This window comes from Rattus rattus, chromosome 1, assembly GCF_011064425.1.
Source record: "Rattus rattus isolate New Zealand chromosome 1, Rrattus_CSIRO_v1, whole genome shotgun sequence".
NCBI lineage: Eukaryota > Metazoa > Chordata > Mammalia > Rodentia > Muridae > Rattus > Rattus rattus.
Window position 1 is genome coordinate 166,078,993 of NC_046154.1, and position 23,098 is coordinate 166,102,090.

At 45.8% G+C, this 23,098-nt stretch overlaps 1 protein-coding gene across 2 annotated transcripts in view; it reads right to left on the reverse strand.

The window, feature by feature from the left end:
* Stab2 (stabilin 2) overlaps positions 1–23,098 on the reverse strand; it is a 179,249-nt gene that overhangs the window by 123,446 nt on the left and 32,705 nt on the right. For both annotated transcript variants that reach the window (XM_032910792.1, XM_032910783.1), the window contains exons 6-11: positions 16,807–16,902; positions 14,261–14,386; positions 13,629–13,825; positions 12,023–12,156; positions 5,081–5,214; positions 3,455–3,537 (exon numbers count right to left, since the gene is read on the reverse strand). In XM_032910792.1, the coding sequence (XP_032766683.1) occupies positions 3,455–3,537; positions 5,081–5,214; positions 12,023–12,156; positions 13,629–13,825; positions 14,261–14,386; positions 16,807–16,902 (770 nt within the window). The remainder of the gene's footprint in view (positions 1–3,454; positions 3,538–5,080; positions 5,215–12,022; positions 12,157–13,628; positions 13,826–14,260; positions 14,387–16,806; positions 16,903–23,098) is intronic.

A 23,098-nucleotide genomic window follows, 5' to 3' on the forward strand; every position in this document is an offset into this window, starting at 1 on the left:
ATTACTCCACAGCCAATAATCAACAGATACAGTTTTAATGAATTTTATATAAACTTTATATACTAAAGGGGAGGACTCTCCCCCCAAATAGTGCGTAGAATATAGGCTAGTCACACTGTCCTTTTCCACAGCAGAAGAGACACAGGGCATCTCTGGAAGTCACCAGTAGACAGACTCATCGCAGATGGATGAATGGTGATGGTATATGAATTTAAAGGAGCCTTCCACATACTTCGATTGAAGGCAGCAAAGATGATCAGAAAACATATAAAAGGAGAGCCTACTTTTATACAAATTGGTAAACACTAGTTACGTTAGACCAAATAGAACTACCATGGTGATGTCATCACCACGGGACACCTCTACCAGTTCTCATCCCCTCTCCATGACATCAGCTCAGAAAACAGCTGTGTACACTGAAGAGTGAAGTCTTCTTCTTGTTGCCATCACTGTTTCCATTCTTGATGATGTAAGAGAATACTCAACTAATGTACTAGTTTAAGTTTTCTATGGGGAATGAGCAGTTTTGCATTGTACAAATTATATCCATCACATGACTGTGTGTTAAGAAGCATAGAGGGTACTCTGGGAAGATAGCTAGAACAGGGTGTTGTAGAGCGCTGGTAATGGTCTTGCTAGATACACACACTCTTTTACTGGGAGAAACTAAATTGAGGCATGCATTTATTGTTTGTGTACTTTTTGTGAGGATCTTTCACCCAGAGAGGCATATTAAATAGTGTATGCTCTCATTCACGTGCAGACGAGAAAAGAGTTGACTTTTTTAGAAAGAAGTAGTACCAGTGGTAGTCACTTGAGGCAAGAAAGCAAGAAAGCCAAAAAGCAAGAAAGGGGAGGAGAGTTCGAGAGCAATGAGACAATGGGAACCATAATTAAGTCAGACAAGAGGAGAAAACTCTGTTGTTACATTGTATGTGACAGTGTCTATAATTTAGGGAAACATGACATAATCTAAGAAGTGCTGAGAATACTTAGCAGCACAAAGAAATGATTAATGTTTAAGGAAATGGAAATAACAATTACTCCAATTTGATAATTATACGTTATTTATATGTGTCAGAATATATCTCACAATGATTTCATGTGTTAATTTAAAATAAAACATATATTTATTAAAAAAAACCCCACTGTTGTAGTTTGAATGAGAATGGCCCCCATGGGCTCATACACTTGAATGTTTAATTCCCAGTTAGTAGAATGTTAGGCCTTGTTGGAGGAGGTGTGGCAATGGGGGTAAGCTCTCAGGTTTGTTTTTTTTTTTTCTTTTTTCTTTTTTTTTTCAGGTTTTGTTTTTTAAATTTATTTATTTGTATATATTTTTAAAAATGTCTAAGTGTTCTGTCTGTGTGTATATCTGCATGCCAAAAAAGGGCATTGGATTCTTTTATAGATGGTCATGAGACACCATTTGGTTGCTGGGAGTTGAACTCAGGACCTCTGGAAAAGCAGTCACTGCTCCTAACCACTAAGCCGTGTCACCAGCTCCAGCTCACAGGTTTGAAAAGCCCATGTTAGGCACAGTCTTACTCTCTTTCTGCCTGCTGCCTGTGAATCCAATGTAAGTTCTCAGCTCCAGCACTATGCAAGCCTGCCCACCATGCTCCCCACCATGATGGTCCTGGATGGACACACCCTCTGAAACTGTAAGCAAACCTCTCATTTAAATGTTTCATTTACAAGGTGCTCTAGTCATGGTGTCTCTTCACAGCAATAAAACAGTAACTAAGGAGTTGGTATCAGGTCCTGAGGTATTCCTGTGATAGGCCCCACTTTGCTGCTTATATTATAGAAATATGGAAGGCTGAATTAGAAAAGCAGTTGAACACTTTAGTCAGGGCTTAATGGGTCATTCTAGAAGGATCGTGGAAGACAGTAGAGCTGACGGCAATATGGAGTATGGGAACCAAGCTCAAGAGGGTCCAGTAGGTAGCCTAGGGACCATCCTTATGCTGTTTTGGTAAAGAGTGTGGCTGCTTTTTGTCCTTGTCCAAACATTCTGCTGGAGGGTAAGTTGAAGAGTTTGGTGCTAGCAGAGGAGACTTCAAGACAGTCAAGTATTGACTGTGTCACAGAGCAATTAGTGGTCATTCTCATGCAGATCTATGATGGAAAGGAGCAAGGGGAGCAAGGGAAAATGCAAAACGTACAGTTGGAGGAGAAAAGGAGCACCAGGAGATGCAATATTCTAGCCAAGTCCTATGTTCAAAGAGATAAGAATTTAAAGAAGACCCCATGCTGAATGCTTAGTGGAATAAAGGGAGTGGTGCCCTCAGGGCATGACCTCACCCAGCTAATCCTGCAACATGTAAAAAAGGAAAGCTTGTGCAGCAAGGGAAGCCATCAACAAACCATGCCTCATGCAAACCTAATTAGGGGAAGGCAACAGATTCCATCCAAAGTCAGCAGAAGAACTGGGCAGCTTTGCTCTGGCTTTATCAAGAAAGATACAAATGTGAAGGAGGTGTGGAATCTTCTACCACGGTTAAGGAAATCCGCCAGCTGGTGGCAGGAGAGTTCTTACATGGACGCAGAGAGGCCATTATGGGAAGCTGTGAGTGTAAAGCCGGGATTGCATTGGAGACCCTGAGGAGCTGGAGATGTTGAGCTCTGGAATAGCACCTGCCAAGAAGAGCAGCAGACCCAGCATGGAACCAGCCAAGGAAAGAGAAATGTGTTGCAGTCAACAAGGATGTAAGGTGTGGGAGATTGGAAGAGTGATCTAAGTCGGGATTTGGAGTTTACTGTGTGCAGTGTTTCAGTCTGGCTTTTCCTCTGTCTCTTTTCCTCCCTTTCTGTGTTGGAAGTGTATGTAATTTGCCTTTTGAAACCTACAGGGGTTTTCAGTTAAGAGATTTCCTTGAGTCTCAGAAGAGACTTTGGACTTTTAAACTGTTAAGACTGTGAAGATGTTGGGGACCTTTGAAGTTGGACTGAGTGTATTTTGTGTTATGATAGGCTATGAACCCATAGGGAATGGGAAGTGGAATGTGGTGGTTTGAATAAGAATTTTCCCCATTGGCTCATATGTCTGGATGTTTGGCTCTCTCAGTTGATAGAACTGTTTAGGAAGGATTAGGAGGTGTGGCTTTGTTGGAGGACATGTATCACTGGGGTGAGTCTTGAGGCTTCAAAAACCTATGCCAGACCTAGTCAGTCTCTGTCTCTTTCTCTGTCTCTCTGTCTCTGTCTCTGTCTTTCTCTCTGTGTCTCTGTCTCTCTCTGTCTCTGTCTCTCTCTTTCTCTCTGTCTCTCTCTAACTGCTGCTTGTGGGTCAGGACTTCGTTATAATATCTCTTCACAGTAATAGAACAGTAACTAAGAGACTCGCCATTCTTGAGTGTAATAGAGATTTCTCACTTTAAATAAGATACTGCCTTATTATACTACTAGCATTTATATTGGCCCCCTCAGATGGGTTATTTTAGATACTCACATCAACCCCTTTTAGCCCCTTGTCTGAGGGCAGCAGCAGAGTGAAGGGTCCCAGGTTGCTCAGCGGCCAGGCATAAGTCCTGTCTTAAGAGTCCAAACACACAGAGAAAGAAAAGGTCACGTGGGTCAGAGGTACATGGGAAGTGAGACTGTTCCGTGTGTCCTGTGCCAGGCCTAGCCCCTTTATGCCTTCTCTTCTCATTGCTCTGTGGTGTCTTCGGTAAGTTGATGCTCTAAGAATACACAGTACTGTGATGTGCTGGCTTCACCTACTCCTAGAACTCTCTAGAAGTTTCCCAGGAGACTTAGCTGTGGCTTTCTAGGTGCTCTGCCACGAAATAGTATGGTGCGATAATGCCTTTTGGCAGTCCCACGGATCATGTGCCCAGCTTGCTGAGCTGTCTCCTCTCCATGCCCTCCAACGGCAGCTCAGAGGAGCCTGCAGTAGACTTACTGTTCTGTCTGTGCCCTCTTGAAAAGCAGACTATTTGAACAAAGGACCTCACATTTTCATTCTACCCTGGGCCTTGTAGCCAGCCGGTTTCCATCCTCCAGGGGATGCTCAGACATAAGAACAGGCTCTATGCTCTCGCACAGGAGCAAGGTACATGGGGGAAGGTGCAAGGTAAGCAGGACTCTGTTTAGAACAATGTGTGTGTGTGTGTGTGTGTGTGTGTCTGTTCTTCAAAGGACACTGTGCCTCCTTCTGTCCTCACTGAATGTCCGGAGAGTTCTTGTCTGAAGGTAGAGCTGCTGTAAGATTGCCCTCAAGCCCGAGCCATGTTTCAAGTGCTTTACTCTCCCTAGGAGGCCTTGTAAAGGCCTGCGGACTATCTCATAGAGGGCACAGTAAAATTTACCCAGAGAACACAGCATTGTCCTGTAAGGGCAGACTTCTTCACTGTGTTCCTTCTGGGGTTTTTACCTGGCTCAGCTAATTCCAACATAAATGCTGATATTTTAAGGTTCCTGTTTGGCCAGTTCTGTTGTTGTTGTTGGTACGAATTCATGTTTGGTTGAGGTCTTACCCAGTGCTCTGATCGACTATAATGTTTTGTCCTCCGGGGGATGTGGGGTAATAGTTTGTAGGAGACATTTGAGAACGAATGAGCATGTTGCATTGTTACACTGCCTAGGGCTCACAGAGGGTCTGACACTACCACAGGTTAATTAGTAGCTTCCAACTAAGGGCACACACAAGCAAGATTGGTCCAGAATTCAGACGACACCTTCCCACCGAACCTGGATACGACCCTGATTCTCCTTTCTTGGTTGCCCTTTAGTGATGCTCCATTCTCTTAACTGAGAATTCATCCTTGAAAAAACCCAGAGTGCCAAGGGAATAAGGACAGCCTTTTACACCAGCGGCTGTCTTTCTTATTGCTCGTCTGTTAATCTATGGCCATGTCACGACCCTGTCCTCCATTTCTAGGTCTGCCTGGCAAACAGCTGTCTCCTTGGAAACTGCTGTCTCCTTGGAAACAGCCGTCAGCTCCTCCCCGTCACATCCGCATGGCCTGTCCCCAGTAGGATTAGTCCCAAAGCATCAGCCTTGTCTGTCCCTACTTGTATCTAGCAGATGCCCTGGTCTGAAAGAGGATTGCCCTCTAGGACGGTATCTACATACCCAGGATGGAGATGAAAGAGGTCAGCTGTCCTTGCCACGTCCCTCTGGGTTCAGTATTTAATTCTCTGAGTCTCTGCATGACGTTTCCATAGCAGTTCAGGCCGTCACCCACATAACCTTTCTGGCAAGTGCATCTGTAGAGGGGGTGGAATCAGATTCTCAGGGCCTTGGAGTCATCGAGGGTTGAGAGGACACAGCCCAATGCTTCGTTTCACAGATGAGGAGCACAACATAATGAACAGGAATGGAGAGGCCAGGAGGACAGTCTCTGTGATCAGGCAAGTGTGGAACCTGGCTTAGGGTTGCCTTCCCAGATGGGCTTAGATAATACAATATCCATGCTTATAAACACTAAGTAGCTTTGTATGTTCTTTGTAGAAGCAATTTCCAAGGTGTGGTCTGGAAAGTATCCACATTGGAATCGCTTGCTACAAATATGGACTCAAGGGCCTCAGGGGCAGAATAAGCTTCCCATGGTTAAGAATGATTGCCAGCTCCATCAGCTGTAGAATCACCTTGGAGACACATCTATGGATGTAACTGTGTGAGGTTATCTTGATTAGGTTAATGGAGGAGGGTAAACCCACTTTAACTGTGGGTGGCGCCATTCACCAGACTAGGATTATGTTTTGAGCAAAAAGGAGAAGGGACAGCACAAACAAGTGCTCGTCACTCTCTGCTTTCTGTGCACAAGCATTCATCATTCTGCTTCCTGTGCACAAGTGTTCGTCATTCTCTACTTCCTGTGCACAAACAAGTGCTCATCACTCTCTGCTTCCTGTGCGCAAGCATTCATCATTCTGCTTCCTGTGCACAAGTGGTCATCATTCTGCTTCCTGTGCACAAGTGGTCATCATTCTCTGCTTCCTGTGTACAAGTGTGCTTCATCATCCTCTGCTTCCTGTGCATAAGTGTTCATCACTCTGCTTCCTGTGCACAAGTGGTCATCATTCTCTGCTTCCTGTGTAAAAGTGTTCATCATTCTCTGCTTCCTGTGCACAAGTGTTCATCATTCTCTGCTTCCTGCATACAAGTGTTTATCACTCTCTGTTTCCTGCATTTAAACATCCATCACTCTCTGCTTCCTGTGCACTAGTGGTCATCACTCTCTACTTCCTGTGCACAAGCATTCATCATTCTGCTTCCTGTGCACAAGTGGTCATCACTCTCTCTGCTTTCTGCACACAAGCATTTATCTTTCTGCTTCCTGACTGCAGGTGCAGCTGCCTCAGGCTCCTGGCCTGTGGCTTCCTCACCATGATAGACTATACCTTCAAACTGTATGCTCAAGTAAATCCCTACTTCCCTAAGCTGCTTTTGTCACGGCAATGGAAAAATTAACCAACATGCTACAAAGGCAGCCTATAGGCCATCCACCTAGAACACATAGAATACGTGCCCCCTGCTTTCTCCTTTCCGAGCTGAGGCTTCTCCTTCCCCAGGGAAGCCTCCTCCCAGCCCATTTCCACATCAGGTCAATATTCCTTGCACATACTGTTGCTGGACTGTGGCCCCTCTTTGTAATGTTTTCCTGCTCGATCTGGTTATGTGATAAGTATCTACTTCCCTCTCCAGTGAGAGGAAAGACTTTGAGTGCCTTTGCTCTCTGTGCTCACTCCAGAATGTAGAACAGGGCCAGGTCTCACAATAAATAGTCAACGGTCACACAATAAATAAGAACTGAGTCAAATGCATATATTCCAGAAGCCAGAGAAGTGATAGACATTTAATGCAGTCATTCAGAGGCAAAAATGTGTGAGCCTCAGCTGACAAATGTCTAATAACTTGCTCTCGAGGGGCTGCCCGGAAAGCATCGATTGACAGCATTTGGCAACCTTGGCGGTTTCTCATTGTATCTTGGCTAATTTCAAACTACTAACATGCTGTCAATAAGTCTGGGAAATTGCTGAAAATTTAACATTCAGCTCTGAATCGGGGGCACTGGCGGCTGCCCGCGCTGTTTTCTGAGTCGACAGCTGAAACTGTGAAAGTGTGAAGGAAGGGGACGCGGATGAAGATCTGGAAATAACTGGGAAACCAAACACGGGGAAGGGGAAGAACCTTCCAGAGAGGAGATCTAAGGGAGCTGCAGAGGTATTGCTCAGTTCCCAGCATAGCACAGAGGTGATGTGTTTTGGGCTGAATCCCAGAGGGTAACTATACGCTCATGAACTCGGCTGTGTATAAATACCACCTCTTGGGAAATGGATCCATTTTCAAGTCGTGGGACAAAGCTCTCAGAGCCCTTTTTGCCTGGACCACAGCAGTGATCCTTTTACTATTTTATTTTTTCCCCTTCTGTTCTCCAGTCCACCCTCACTGAGCCTCAAAAGGGTTTCCTCCGAAGAGAAGCCTGTTAGCATGTTCCAACACCCCTGATTCCTTTCCCCTTCAGAATAACATGCAAAACTTGGGCACCTGCTGCCCACCACAAACCCCAGAAACATTAAACTGATACATGTTTTAAATAGCCTCTCACCATGTAGTCCAGGCAAGCCTCAAATTCTCAATCCCCCTGCCTTGGATTTCTGAATTCTGGTATAAAGTTATATGATACCTCACTATGCTTCTTTTAAAAAGGCATTATGGTCAGGTTTCCTCTGTTTTCCCTCTTGGAAGTTATCTGATCAGTCAGTACCACACCTCACTAACTGAGACCTGAGGGCTAATTGAGGATCATAACTCTCTGTAGTGATTCAGTCCTCACTGTGGAGATTTAAAATCTCAGTACAAACCACACAGGCTTAACCTGAAGACTCTTGCCAGGTCTCTGAAGATGTTTCTCCCTACAAATCCTTACGAGGCCAACAGCCTGTTTCTTGTGAAGTGAGAATCCTGTTTTAATGGCTTCGGTGTCGAGGAATGTGGGAGACACGAATATTTTTTAAGTTTTACCTTAAACCTCAGGCCAAAGTCCACATCTTTCTGTGACTTGAATAGCCTCCGTTTTCCTGTGGTGCATTCTGCACCTCGCCTCCCTGGTGAATAGGCTTTTTTTGTTTTATTTTTCTAATTGACTATAAACATCTTGCACTGCCGTAAGGCATTAGAAGCACATGTAGCCATTTGCATTCTGGGTTATTGGTTGGCATTAGTGACTATGGATGCTGTGTGGGCTGAGCTAGCGTAGGTCTCCAGGAGATGTACATCACTTCCTTCATTTCTTCTGTCCCTTCACTGATTCATGTGTTGCTCTAAGCTCTCATTCATCCCATTGGTTTAGCCAGTGACAGATGTTAACAGACAAGGTGAATAGGGTGTAATTGTATTCAAGTTGGACATAGAAATCAGTAGCAATGGTGATAACTAGTATTTATTGATAACTCCTAGGCCAGGCATTAGGCCCTGCAGTATCTCATTTAACACAACCTACTATGCTAGATGAGATCTATAATTAGCCTTATTAAATTGCTTTTAAGCGTCTAAACTTTATGCGTGCTCGTGTAAGTGTCTTTCTGTGTGTCTGTGGATGTGTGCACTTGAGGGAAGTGTCTGAAGATGCCAGAGATGTCAGGTGTCCTGGAGCTGGAGTTATGGGTAGCTGTGAGCTTTTGGACATGTGTGCTGGGAACCGAACTTAGGTCCTCTGCAAAAGCAGCATGGGGCAGTCATTGCCAATCCATCTCTCCAGCCCCATTTTACACAGTTTACATATTCATTTACACAGGAGGGGTTATATATCTCACTGAAGATCACACAGCCTCTAGGTATGCATCACAGAGCTGGTCCATAAATACTGGAGAAGTGTCTCAGGAGCTCTGGGGAATGATTGTAGTGGAGGATACAGGGCTGCCCCGGCAGAGGAGGTACACCAGACGAGCATCAAAGGACCTGGGTATGTCCAGCTCACATAAGCAGGTGTGCCATACAGCTGGAGACTGTTCTAAGTGGAAGAGAAGGAGGCTTGCAGTTGAGAACATCACGACACAGAGCCGTGTTTGAGACTGATGGACTGTCCTTACAGTCTCATGTTGAAGTCCTAGTTTCCAGAGTGCTATGCTAGGAACTGGGGACATGTTAGGCTGTAAGGTAGAGCCTCACCAATTGGATTAACACTTAGGAAAGGGACCCGGGAGCCCATGCTAGCCCCCTTTCTACTGTACGAGGGCGTAATGAGCAAGAAGGGCCTGACCGTTGATCCAGAATCTCTCTTACATTCACTGTTGTTTGTGATACTCATGTGTGGTCAGAATGGGTGAGTGGTTGAACCCATATTTAAGACTCCCCTTCCCAATTGGGTAGCCTTCTGTGACTAACAGTATTGGTTTGAGATTCTGAAAAAAAAAATTGCCTTGTTGAGATGTCAGCTTAAGAAATTCTTGGGGTTGGGGATTTAGCTCAGTGGTAGAGCGCTTGCCTAGCAAGTGCAAGGCCCTGGGTTCAGTCCCCAGCTCCAAAAAAAAAAAATTCTTTAGTTCAGACCAACTATTGTATGTTGCCCAGAGGCCAGTGGCTTCATCTTTTAGTAATTTCATCTAGCCAGTCTTTCTATCTGGAACTCTTTTACGTGAAGATTATTTACGTGGTGGTTTGAATACTCTTGGCCCACGGAGTGGCACTGTTTGGAGGAGTGGCCTTGTTGGAGGAAGTGTGTCACTGTGGAGGTAGGCTTTAAGACCTTTGTCCTAGCTGCCTGGAAGCCAGTCTTCTCCTGTTTGCCTTTGCGACAAGATGTCCCAGTTCCTCCTGCACCATTCCTAATTGGAAGCTGCCATGCTCCTGCCATGATGATAATGGACTGAACCTCTGAACCTGTAAACCAGCCCCAATTAAATGCTATCCTTATAAGAGTTGCCTTGGTCACAGTGTCTCTTCACATCAGAAAAAAACCCTAAGTAAGACAATTTGTTTTCCTGTGGAGGAGGAGGAAGAAGAGAAAGGGAAGGTCTATACATGACATATACAGTCCTAAAACTTGTTAGTTCTACTTAATACCCTAGACACAAGTTTGGATGAAGAATTCACTGTTCTGTTATTCTGCTTTCATCTTTATAATCTTTCTGAGCATGAAGGAGAGAGATTATATAAGGAGGGCTACTCAGACTTCCTAGTGGGGTGGTAAAATGAGCGTGCTGTTTTATTTATCTCTCTTCTTCCTTAGACTTTGAGGAAGAGGTGTACATATATTCACATGTGTCTTGGGGGCTCCTCTCATGGTTGTGTTAGTTAGTGTGTGTGTTTTTTTTTCTGTGTAGGGTTCTGCTGAAGGGAAGATGAAGGTAATTTCGTTTGGTTCTCATGACAGTCGTGATTGGAGGTACAGTTTCCCCACTTTATGGCTTAAGAACCATTAATTTGGAAGTTAAGTGGTGGAGTTAGGATGAAGTACGGGGATCCTAATACCCAAGCCTGGCATTCCATCCACATCTAGTATATTTGCCTCTAGGGAGTGTGACAATTCTTAAATGCATGTGGGGAAAAGATGTGCACACTGAAGACCCAGTTGTGAAGGATTAAGCCTGAGCTTATTCTGTGTCACTCATAGGCTTCTGAAGTGGCTAGGAAGCAAAACACCATTTTATGACGGCCTAATTCAATGTAATCATGATTTTGAGCTCACAAAGGAGACAGGATTCCTTCACAAAGACTGATAACCATGAAAACTAAGTGGTGCAGAGGTGATCTGAGAGTTGAAGGATATATATTTTCTGGCTTCTGTTCTATCCCTGATGAAAACACAATACTCTGCTCAGAGTTTGCACAGAAATATTTTCTCATGTCATTGTCACTGCAGCTATATGGAGCAGACATCATTTTACTCTGTGCATAGGCAGGTAGGATAGTGCCCTGTTTTCAAAGGCCTGCTCTGGATAGGCATCAGAGTCATGATTTAACCATCCAACCAACCAACCAACCAACCAACCAACCAACCAACCAACCAACAACCAACCAACCAACAACCAACCAACAACCAACCAACAACCAACAACCAACCAACCAACCAACAACCAACAACCAACCCAACCAACCAACCAACAACCAACAACCAACAACCAACCAACAACCAACCACCAACCAACCAACCAACAACCAACCAACCAACCAACCCAACCAACCAACCACCCCAAACAAACAACCAATCAACTCAACCAACCAACCAAGCCAACCAACCAACCAAACCAGCCAACCACACAAACCAACCAACCAACCAACCAAAACACCAACCACCAAACCAACCAACAAACCAACCAACCAACCAACCAACAACCAAACCAACCAACCAACCAACCAACAACCAAACCAACAACCAACCAAACAATCAACTCCTTCTCCCCTCTCCCTCTGTCCCTCCCTCCCTACCTCTCCTGTCTGTGTGTGTGTGCCTGTGCCTGTGTGTGTGTGTGTGTGTGTGTGTGTGTGTGTGTTTGTCCTTCTTTCTTTAAGACAGGGTCTCATTAAGTCACCCTGACTGCCTTTGAGTATTCTATATAGATAATGCTCTCACTTAAACACAACCTGCCTCTGACTATCAAGTGCTGGCATTAAAGGTGTGGGTCACCATGTCCAGTGTAACCTCAGGTCTTAAATCTCTACTCAGCATTCCCTTCCCATAGTGAGAGTTACCCCTGCCTCAGGAATTTGCACACAAGTGTCTTCTTCCCTTATGGTAAACCTCTTCTGAAACTTGGTAAAACTCTTATGAAACATTTCACGCTAATTCACTTTTCCAAGTCTTATTCTGTGTCATTTACAAGCACTGTCCCATAAATGTTCCCTTTCAGTTCTGTTTGCTTAAGCTGTAGTATCAGGCTAAGCTGATGTTGAGTATTCTCATAGTCATCATGAAGGAAATGCCTATTGACTCACTCATTGAATAAACAGATCTATGGAACAATTACTATGCTCCTTGATGCTACTACCTAGAATGGAGTGGATACCATGCTGACTGGTTCCCACTTTCATCATCTTGGAAACATCTAGTGAGACTGAGAGAAGACTTACTTGGTTTTGCCTGGTGAGACTGTGCTGCAGTTTGCATTCTTATGACATGGGTTGTTCGATTCACAGATATCCGTCATACTGCACCCCACTCCAGGTACAAAATTGTGGTAATGTTCTTTACACTCGCAGTGGGACTTTTAGAGATTGAGAGAGAAAACCAAATTGGACCCAAGTTAGTCTCATCAGCTGAAAATCTTTAATCTGTATATATATATTCTCCACAAAAGCTAACACTAGCAAGACAATGGGGGCTTACACAAAGCACTCGTCAAAATTTCTAGAGATTGAAATGGTGGCTGTATGTCTTCTGTATGAGAAAGCCTATATCCCTTGTATGTAAAATTTGGATGTTTGGGTTTTTTCTTTCCTGAATCTTAGCCCCATACATAATTTCCTTTAAATGACTTATTAGGTCAATACAGGTTGGCATGTAGATGGCAGGCACTACTCCTCTAGAATATGGTTTTCAGTGGAGGAGGAGCTTAGAGAAACTTTGCATTGTCACAAGAAGAGAATAGAGCTGATAGAGGTCAGGAATCCGGGCAGTGTACCTAAGCCAGCCAAGAATGATGCAATTCAAAATATGCACAACACCAAGGTTAAGAGTCATGCTGGGGGGTGATGCAATGTCCTGCTCCTCTATGTAAAGCAGGGGCTTCCCACACCTTCAAAGCCTGCCTTGGGGACCATTTTTAAAGATATGAAGAGTGCTTTAATTCTCATTTCTGAGTTCTGACACTCATGGCCTAACATGGATCTTCCCACAGAGGGCTGCATACTGAGAAAGAGTTTTTAGTCCCTTGAATGTTTATGCAAACCTGGCTCAGAAGTTGATGTGGAGAATATTGTATGATACATTTACTCCTCAGAGGGCAGGTACTGCAGATTCTCTGCAGAATTCGAACATTCCAACCAGGGGAACCCTGAGGGCTTGGGCTACTCATTGAAATTTTTCTTCATCCTGGGCAGCAATTCCTTATATGAACATGATGCATAGGCATGGTCACAGCTAGCCTCTATTAAATACTTGATAGACAAAAGTCTGACAGGGGACAAGGCTCATCTGACTCATCTCCTCAGTAAAGTTCTCTAGGCCAGGACAACTTTTTGCAGTCGAGGTTATAACACAATTCAGTGTCTCACCCAGGATACCCTCAGTTCCTACAGCTTGTGCTGCTGACTTTTGCTCAGTCCCCATTCTTTTGGGCTTCTGGGGTCCCCTTAATCTAAAAAGACATTACCAAGAACGGAGAAGTGAAGGCAGACTGCATTCATATGAGTTTGGCTGAACTAATCTAGTCTAATTTTGAATTCTGTCCATATTTTGTCAGTCATCCCATGGGACAGGGTTAAGAGAGGTCACAGGGCAGTTAAGTTTTGACTCCGGGTGGGGGGCAGGGAGACTGTGAGTTTAGAGGGTACATAGGGTAGGGAAGCCCTGTGATCAAGCCCTGAGCCCAATGAGGACGGCGTAGCGCGGAAGACCAAACTGCGCTTGTGAGTCGGAAACAGGAAGACCCGAAAGCCACACATGCCCAGTGGCCTGGGTTATTTGAGCGCTTTCCCTGATTTCTGGACACCCCAGGTCCATGCGTTCTTAGCTTACCTGTCCAGGCCCGTCGTATTTGCACACTGTAGACTCTGGAGGGCACTTTCCATAGTTCGTTTGGCAGGGGTCCACTGGCAGACACACTTGACCATCTCCTTGGTAGCCTTTTTGGCATATGCAACTGTGCCGATTCGGTCCCAGGTAGGAACAACTTGCGTGAGGGTGGCAGATGGTTTTTAAACATGGGTTGATGGCTTGAGAGACAAGGCATGATATAGGTGGTTAGAGTTCTCGGAGATGGGGAGAGCGGGGGGGGGGGAGAGGGAGGGGGGGGGGGGGGGGGGGGGGGGAGGGAGGGAGAGGGGGAGGGAGGGGGAGGGAGGGAGGGAGGGGAGGGGAGGGAGAGACAGAGATCACCAGAGAACTGTGGCTCACATGATCACGGACACAAAGGCAGTTAGCTGCGTCGTGTTCAGATAGAAACACATGCTTTCATTCCATCTGACCACCCTGCTCTACCAAACTGATTTACAAACGAATGCCGAAATTGTAATAACCGCATACCGTGTTGATATAATCTCTACATGTGCTTGAGACAGAAGGGGATTGTCATGCTTCCAAGACTAAGCTTTTGACCCTAGAATTTTGCGTATCACACAGAAACACAAACAGCGTGGGGTTCTACTCACGCTTGCAGTTATGGCCGTCCCCTTCGTAATTGGGAAGGCATTTGCATTGAAGTTTAGTTTCATCTTTGCTGGAAGGTGAGCATCTGGAGTTTTCTGGGCAGAGCAAGGTTGCACACTCCGGGATGGCTGCACAGGAAGTTTATTGAAGTACTTCCGTTAGTAGGATGGCTGGTTATGAAAGTCCTTTATTAAAGACTTTTATTAAAAGTTTTAAGGCTTATGACAATAATTATTAAAAGATAGCACACATAAAGTAAAACCTAATTGTGATTTTTTTTTTTTTGAGAAAAGATCTTGTGGAACCAACTCAGGCTGTCTTTAACCATGCTGTGTAGTCTTATTCCTTTGAAATAGGGTCTCTCACTGAGCCCAGGGCTAGGCTTGTAGCCAGTAAGCCTCAGAGATCCTCCTGTCTTTGGGTCCTACCGTGCTGGGGTTCTATGTACACAAGCCACACCCGGTTCTGGGTGCTTGAACTCAGGTCCTTGTGCTGACACAGCAAGTACTCTGAGATGCTGAGTCATCTCCCCAGCCCTGGAACTTACTTTTAACCACAGCAACCACTGAAAGGGCAGCTATGCAAAGATTCCGTGTCCTGGAAAACATGTAGCGTGATCTCATATGAAATTATGAACTGATCCAGGCTAACAGGTCTCAGGGCATTGGACAGGTGCATCTATCCAGTCTCCATGTTTCTCCCAACAACTTAAATAATCCAAAAGTAGCTCATGGCTTTGATGTGGTATCCTGCTTTATGGCTTGAGAATCATAACGTTAAACCATTGAGGGTTTTGTGTGTGTGTGTGTGTGTGTGTGTGTGTGTGTGTGTGTGTTTATTTTCATGTAGAAGTTGGTGTTAACTTAGCTAGTTTTTATCCAAGTTCAACATTCAGGTTATTCCCAACTTGTTTTTTTCTTACAAATGCTATGCCATGGATTTATTGGTCTATAAATTCTTATCTAATCCTTCTCAGCCCTTCTTCAGGATAAATTCCTAGAACTAGGGCCACAGCACTGCACTGTAAGTCTGTGTTACAGTGTGGTAGGCGCCTCCCCCTTAGCTGGTAGGAATCCACACCTTTACTGTCATCCCTATTTTCCCATAGTCATGATCCATTTGCAAATGGAGAAATAGAACAGGCAAGAAATCAAAACCAAACAAAAGCACCCTCCCGAGCAGCCACCTGACTTCCGCCTTGCTTTGAGTGTGTTAGCGCAGTTATTTGTGCGTTCCTGCCCAATGGTTGTTGCTACTTTTCACTTCCCATTCTGGGCATTAGCTGCTCCTAGGTCTATTTTTTAAAAATAGTCTGGACATTAACAAAAGCGCATCTGTCATGAGAATTGCAACTTTACCCAGTCTTTGTTTATCTTTTGCTTCGACTAAGTTTCACTTGGAAACAAAATTGACAGCCCTTTAGTGGGAGGCTCTATGGACTGGGTCCCTCCCTTACTGAGAAGGTCTGCTCCTAGGTGTATTGGGTAGTGATGGGTGGTGTGGGGTGGACCTGGGCTAGCTGAGGCCACAGGGAGGACAGCCCACCCACCTGGGGTTAGTGTGGGCTGGTAGTTCACAGGGCTGTGTCCTCTGTGGAGACAGAAACTGGTCTAGGTACTTGCCATGTCCACAGTACATATACACACATTTTGGGCTTCCCATAAAACAGTCTGTCCTGTGTGGAATTCCAAACTGTTTTAATTTCTATTTTTTTTAATTCCATTGGAGACTCTAATCCAGAGGATGGGTTGTGTGAGCCTAGCGTCATGGGCTAAATATGACCACTTTGATTATTTTTTAAAAACATCTCAACTTTTAATTCACCCGGTGGAAACTACTTTGCCATTGGCCGAGCTAGGACTGGACTAAGTCTGTACCAGGGAAGGACAAAAGGGTGTTTCTCTTTTCCAGAAAGAATTAAGGTTTGCTTTAGAGGTCGCAGCCAGTACAGTGTAGCAAGCAGGAATGGCTCTGGGCTGCAGGGCAGAGAGCTCAGTGGGGCTTCTCTGTTGAGGTGGTCCACAGGGCTCAGTGGGAGGTCTGCCCCCACAGTGCACCCAGAGTGCACCATTGTTCTTGTCTTTACCTTCAGCAACCCTCATTTCACCCACGCCTGCTTTTCCTTCATCTTCTGACCCGACCTAGTGTCATAGACTGGATAATTTCCCATGGGTCCCAGTGCTTTGGCTCCCATTTCTATTTCTCATCCCTGTGCCCTTGGGTGAGTCACCTGGTTTTGGAGACTCTGTTTCTGTGGTCTGTGTTTGTTAATGAGTTCTTACAACTGAGATGATACTTTGTCTCCTCTATGGACTGACTGACTGCTGTGGCCCCTCTCCCGTTCCCACATGTGGTCCTCTATGCTGTCTCCCTCTCCGCCTCCCTACAGCACAGCTCTAGCCACCCCCCTTTCTCTTCTCTTTAGCTCTTACAATGTTGGCTTGACAGTCCGTCACCCCCAGTGGAGCCCCCAGTAACACACGGAAAAGAGAAACACATCTCCGGCATCTTTTTGCTCTGGTGTAGTAGCGAAGAAACAGTCACTTACGCTTGTCGCACTTGGGACCCCTGTATGCAGACAAGCACTCACAAGTTCCATCACCGTTGAGCCCGCTGTTGCATACACCGTGGACACAGCTGCAGACTGTGGGCAGAGAACGAGGGTCGGTTATCACCCGATAGAGATACTCCTACAGATCCTGGACGGGTAACAGTCTCAGACAGCCCTTCTGAGACTCTCCCTCTGCACGAGGAGCTGGAGGAAACCCCCAGTGAACCTAGTTTAAATCCTGGCTTCATTTTTCTTTTATCTGAGTGGGGATTTTCAGTGTGTAAGGTAGATTCCTAGGTTAATTGAGTGTTCAGTAAGGAACCAGGTCTAGAGCTTGCTTGGAATTATCATGGGCACTGGCATTCTCTCTTCGGCTGAGCTGTTGGCTACACCTTAGGGTAGTCTGACGGCAGAATTAACTTGCTTTCTTGGTATAAAGAAAAGAGCTTCCCCACCCCTCTCCTTCACCCCGACACTGTCCCTATCGCTGGCTGATATCTCTGTAAGCGAATCTTCTTGTGTGTTGAGGACAGTGCAAGGATTAGAAACGTAACACAACGGGGCTCAGAAAGACTAGGCCCTATTTTCCGCTCAAAATAGACGGCTTCTCAGCCCAGTGACAGGTCATGGATGACAAAATCAAGGGCCTTTCATGCAAATGGTCAGTGCCTCCTCGCCCAGCTGGTGGCTCGTCTGTTACACGGTTCACTCTCAAGCCAGCCAGCAGCGCACTGAAGCCAAGACTCCCACAGAGCCCTGTGTATGAGGTTTCTGTTGCTGCTGTAGCAAACCGTCCTGAAGAGGAGCCAGGCACGGTCCAAAATGCATTCGACGGTTCTGGAGGACGAAACGTCCCATTCGATTAAAATCAAAGTCCGTGGTAAGGCTGTTCTAGAAGAATTCCATGTTTCTGGATTCACGACTCTTTTTTCCACTTTCAGGTGAAGTACCAATTTCTTCTCACACCATTGCCTCTAGTTACCTCCCCCCCCACCCCCCACGCTGGACTCACCTGGGTAATCAGAGCCATCTCCTTATGTCAAACCAACTGGTTAGCAGCCCTGATCCTGCCCACAGTCTTATTCCTCTCTGTCATGTAATAACACGCTCACAGGTTCCAGGATTAGGACATGGCTTTTTGGAGGATGGGGGCGGGGGTCATTGTTCTGCTTATTGTACATTTCGATGCATGTGGGTACATTTAATATAAGCTCAGATGAGTCCCTATTATTAAGAGGTACTTGCCTAACCAGAAAATATTAGAAACTCATGAGTTACTAAGTTTAATGTTTTCTCAACACTTAAAATTGCACCAAACGCCTACTGTTCTTTGTGAGCATCTCCTTCCTGGACATCCTGTTCATTGTCTTACTGACCCCATCCCTGTTCAGGTCCTTTCCAGGCTTCCTCTAGACTGTCCCTGTAGTGTCCTGCTACACTGTCTCCAGTTCGTTACCAGCCCATCTATTTTACCCATTTGATTTCTAAGTGTATAGGATGACTCTTTTGTTCCCTCTGTCTTTGTAATGTAACCAATACACTGCCATGCTCAGAATACTGTAGCAGTCAGGTTTTCAACCTCAAAGAGCTCATGGAACAAGGGCGGAAGGAAACAGCCAATCACAGCATAGTGTGATAAACCTACCACCCAACACACCAATTGGAGCTGGTCAGGAAGAGATGGGGTGGGCTTCATGAAAGACCACTCCAAAGGGAAAAAGTAGGTTCATCCTGAACTCACTCACCTCTCATCCTTCACACGTGCACCCTGTGCGTCCTCATGCACCCTGCGTGTCCTGTCCCTGTGCACACTGTGGGTTGGCTTCTCTACATCTCTTTGGTGTGGCAGATGAGATCCTCCTCATCCTTCTAGGACAGCTCACATCTATGGGGCCATCCCAGGAGTCCCAAAGAAGAATCTTTGCCCCTTTGGGCTCCAGTGGGGATGGAGAGAAATGCTAAAGGGAATTAACTCAGCCGACACCTTGACTCTGAACTTTCAGCTTTCAGAACAAGTTACCCAATTTGAGCTGCCTCCTTACATCAACCCTAAAAAGCCAATACACTGATTTATCTTGATTGAGTCATTTCTTTTCTTGTTAAATTTGCCTCTGAAGCTCGTCCCTTTCTCTCCTTACCCAAGGCAGGACCAGTGCTTGCCTTTACTGGTCACTTGTTCTCTCAGGCATTTTTAGGTTTAATGTGATATTATTAATCTCACTTTATCAGTGGCAAAATGGGGAGCTAACTAGCAAGTGCTTGCTCAAAGAGCTGATGTATTTGGATTTGTCATGGCCATCTTTAAGTTCTGGTTGTCTTTTTTTCTTTCCTGTTTTAGCAAAGCACTTCAATGCCAACTGATGGCTGCAGTGTTTGGAAGAGTCAGGCTCTAGAGAAAACTCAAGTTGAGTATAGAACTGACCAGAGTAAGGCAGGATCTCGACAGAAAGGATTTTTATATAGAATTTAATGGAAAGGATTCCAGTCAATTCAGTTAAACAGTGTTTTAGCAGCAGGCATGAGGCATGCAAACACAGGGTGACTCGTAATATCTCCTTTTAAGGAGGTCACAGAGTAGCAGCGAAGCCAGATCCTTGGGACATGGTGATGGCTAGTATTCTGTATTTCCACATAGCCAGTGGAAGATGGTGGTGAGGTGGGGGTTGGGTCTAGTGGGAGGACTGGATGGTCCCACATGCTAGCAAGCACTGTACTTGTTAAGGTTGCTCTCCCAGCCGTGTGCTGTGAGCCCCAATAGCTCTGGCATATGCCCCCTGCTGGGTCCCATCATTCTGTACTGGGTTAACAGGCAGGCACGGGCAGCCTCTGAAGCCTTCCTGCATTGCAGAACTGACAGCCACTCCCAAGAATGTGTCCTTGGGAAGGAGAAACAAGAGGCCAAGCGATCCCCAGGCAACCACTCAGCTTTTCTGGGCTGCAGGGTGCTTCTCCGCTTTCCCTATTTCAGTATTTATCTACTTATAGATGGTACTTGTTCCCCCGTGACATGCTCAGAGCTTCTGCCTCTCCTGTGTCCTTATAGAATCCTGTAAAGGCCATGCACAGTACATCATGATCACTTTTCCTATTTCTAGCTCCTTGGGGACAGGGACCTCATAGATCACTCGGAGAAGCCCATCATCTGTTTTGTGTCTAATGCACAGTGCATGCTCACCAGGGGACAGACACCTCGGTTAAATCCTCTGCTTTAATAGTCACGCAGCCTAGTGTACCCTACTGACAATAGCTCAAAGAGGCATACCGAGGATTTGAGATTGTGGGTGGGAAACTTTTGTACCCTGCCAGGCACAGTAGGGTGTCGCCAACAATACATGGATGTGGGTTGATTTAGGGGGATTCATAGCGAAAGTGGGTTTTGCATTGGGCTCTGAGTGGCTCTGACCCTGGTAGCAAAGATGAAGGTCACTGGCTGATTGGCTGACATGATCTCCAACCAATAAATAGTCTGGTGAGGGAGCAGCCTGGCAGCAGGGAAATCAGCATGAAAAACAGATGAGCTGGGGTTGGGGATTTAGCTCAGTGGTAGAGCGCTTGCCTAGCAAGCGCAAGGCCCTGGGTTCGGTCCTCAGCTCCGGAAAAAACAAACAAACAAAACAGATGATCTGCAGCTGCAGAGATGGCTCAGAGGTTAAGAGCACTGACTGCTCTTCCAGAGGTCCTGAGTTCAAATCCCAGCAACCACATGGTGGCTCACAACCATCTGTAATGGGTTCTGATGCCCTCTTCTGGTGTGTCTGAAGACAGCTACAGTGTATTCATATAAATAAAGTAAATAAATAAATCTTTCAAAGGCAGATGACACCCAAGATAGCCGTGCCTCTTTCAGACAGGAGCACCTGCTGGGCCAGCACTGTGGTGGGTGAGGCAAAGCCAGTACCCAGTGGGCACCAGGCTGGAAGGGTCTATAAGGCCTCAGGTCTTGCCCCTGGGGAATGACCAGCGGTCATGATCTGCTTATTCCTTTACCCATGCAATGTGTGCTTCCCCGGATGCACTAAGAGCCTGGCTGGGTTGTTACCTCCAGGAAGTAGATAACAGCCCTGTTTAATAATAAGGAAGGCTACCCTAAGTCACATAGCGTTTGAAGTTGGTTCGAGACTCAGGCCAGTCTGAATTGACTGGCCACTCCCGTATCCATGATGTATGAAGGTGTTTCGTCCAATGTGAGACTCGCTGGCCTCATTTGGTTATTTCTACTTAAATGCAGCAGTAAGCCAAATTTTAAAACTCGGTTCCTCAGATGTTTTAGCTCCATTTCAGGAGCCCATGGATACTAGGTTGGACAGTACACATAAGGGAAAAAAAAATCACAGGAAATTCTATTGAAGTCTAGAACTTGAAGAACTTTTTTCCCTGGGTCTCTTTTTGGGCTTAATTTTCTGAGGGTTTGGGGTCAGCAAGATGGCTCAGCAGGTTCAGGTGCTCGAGGCCAAGCTTGACGACCTTTCAATCCCCAGGAGGAGAGAGCTGACCTCAGCAGTTTGTCCTTTGACCTCCACGCATGTCCTGTGGCATGCATACACATAAATGCACACATCAAATCTTAAAAAAAAAGTAACAAGAATAAATAATACGTTTTATTCATTTAAATGATCAGTGCGTAAAATTCCACTTACTCAAAGCACTTGGGGTCCAAACCATCCTCATCTGTTTTGCCTTTGCATTCTCTGTGGCGCAGACATGACGCATATCCTCTTTCGCTTGGAAATGTTTGCGGTTTCCGCCATGTTTGTGCTTATCAGCCTCAGTATTCTGGAGGTTACATGGCTTATCTTCATCCTAACTGTTCATTCCCACACAACCACTCAGCTTTCCTGGGCTGCTGGGCTCTTGCTTCCCCCTTCCCCACTTCAGTTTTATCTACTTTATATGGTTTAATTCCTGGTTGATTGAGGTGGGGAAGGGAGCCTTGTAGAAGGCAATACGAACATGCCATTTCTAATCAGTGAGTTCTATTTTAGTTGCTATCCTTTAAAGCAGCGTAAACGTTAAAAACACGCGGACTACCAAGACATGGTTTCAGTTCGCTTCTGCTAGGACTCCTGTGGAATGGTCTTTGTGGACCAGGTGTGAAGGAACACTTAGGATCAGGAGAAACTCATACCGAGAATGGTAATGGCTCTGTCTCATGAGGCACTCCCTAGAGATGGCGATATTTCTTGCTTCCGTAGGTAAGAAACACACAGAGAACGCGTTTTACACATTTAACTAGTTGTTGCAGTTAGCGACCCAGGAGCAAGAGCTCTGCCGGGTCTAAGCCTTGGCTCTAACCCTTTTATCTGTTACCTCATGAAACTATGCTTCTGGGTCAGGAGAGTGTTACTGGGGTCATGCATTCATTCTCACACGCATTTGTTCATCTGGCTAACACCAGCCGTATTTCCCAGGCAGTTAACACTATCCAGGCTGCTAGAGAGAAAATAGAATGAACTCTTGCCTTCAACAATCCCATGGATGGAACTCGAGAATATCATCCTGAATGAGGAAACCCAGTCCCCAAAAGGACATGCATCCATGATAAGTGGGTCTTAGCCGTAAACTACAGGATGCCCATGCTACACCCCACAGACCCAAAGAAGCTACACAAGAAGGAAGGCCCAAGTGAGGGTGCTTTACTCTCACTTAGAAGGAGGAATAAAATAGTCACAAGAGGCAGATGGAGAGGGGGAACGGTGGGGGGAATGGGAGGGGAATGGGGGTTCAGGATCAGGTGTCCGGGAGGACAGGAGAGATGGCTATTCGGCCATGATAATGAATTAAAATCTGCAACTAAAAGGGGTGGGGAGATGGGGGTGGGATCTCCAGGATGTGACAGAGACCTGGGATAGGGGAGGTGCTTAAGAATCAAGAGTCACCTTATCTGTGATTCACAACATTGGGGATATGAAACCTGAAAAGGCCACCTCCTATAGCCAGGCAGGAGCCCCAGTAGAGCAATAGGACACACCCATAGAACTGTCCACCCACAATTTCTCTTGTCTACAAGAAATGCAGGGCTGGGGGAGGGAGCAGGGCCTGAGGGAATGGCCAACTGATAACTGGCCAGACTTGAGACACATCCCACGGGCAAGCACCAATCCCTGACACTATTAATGACACTCAGTTATGCTTGCAGACAGGAGGCTAGCATGACTGTACTCCGAGAGGCTGCATCTAGCAGCTGACTCAGACAGATGTAGACACCCACAACCAAACAGTGGATTGGGGACTCTTTTGGAAGACTAGAAGGAAGGATTGCAGGTCCCTAGAGGAATAGAAACTCCACAGG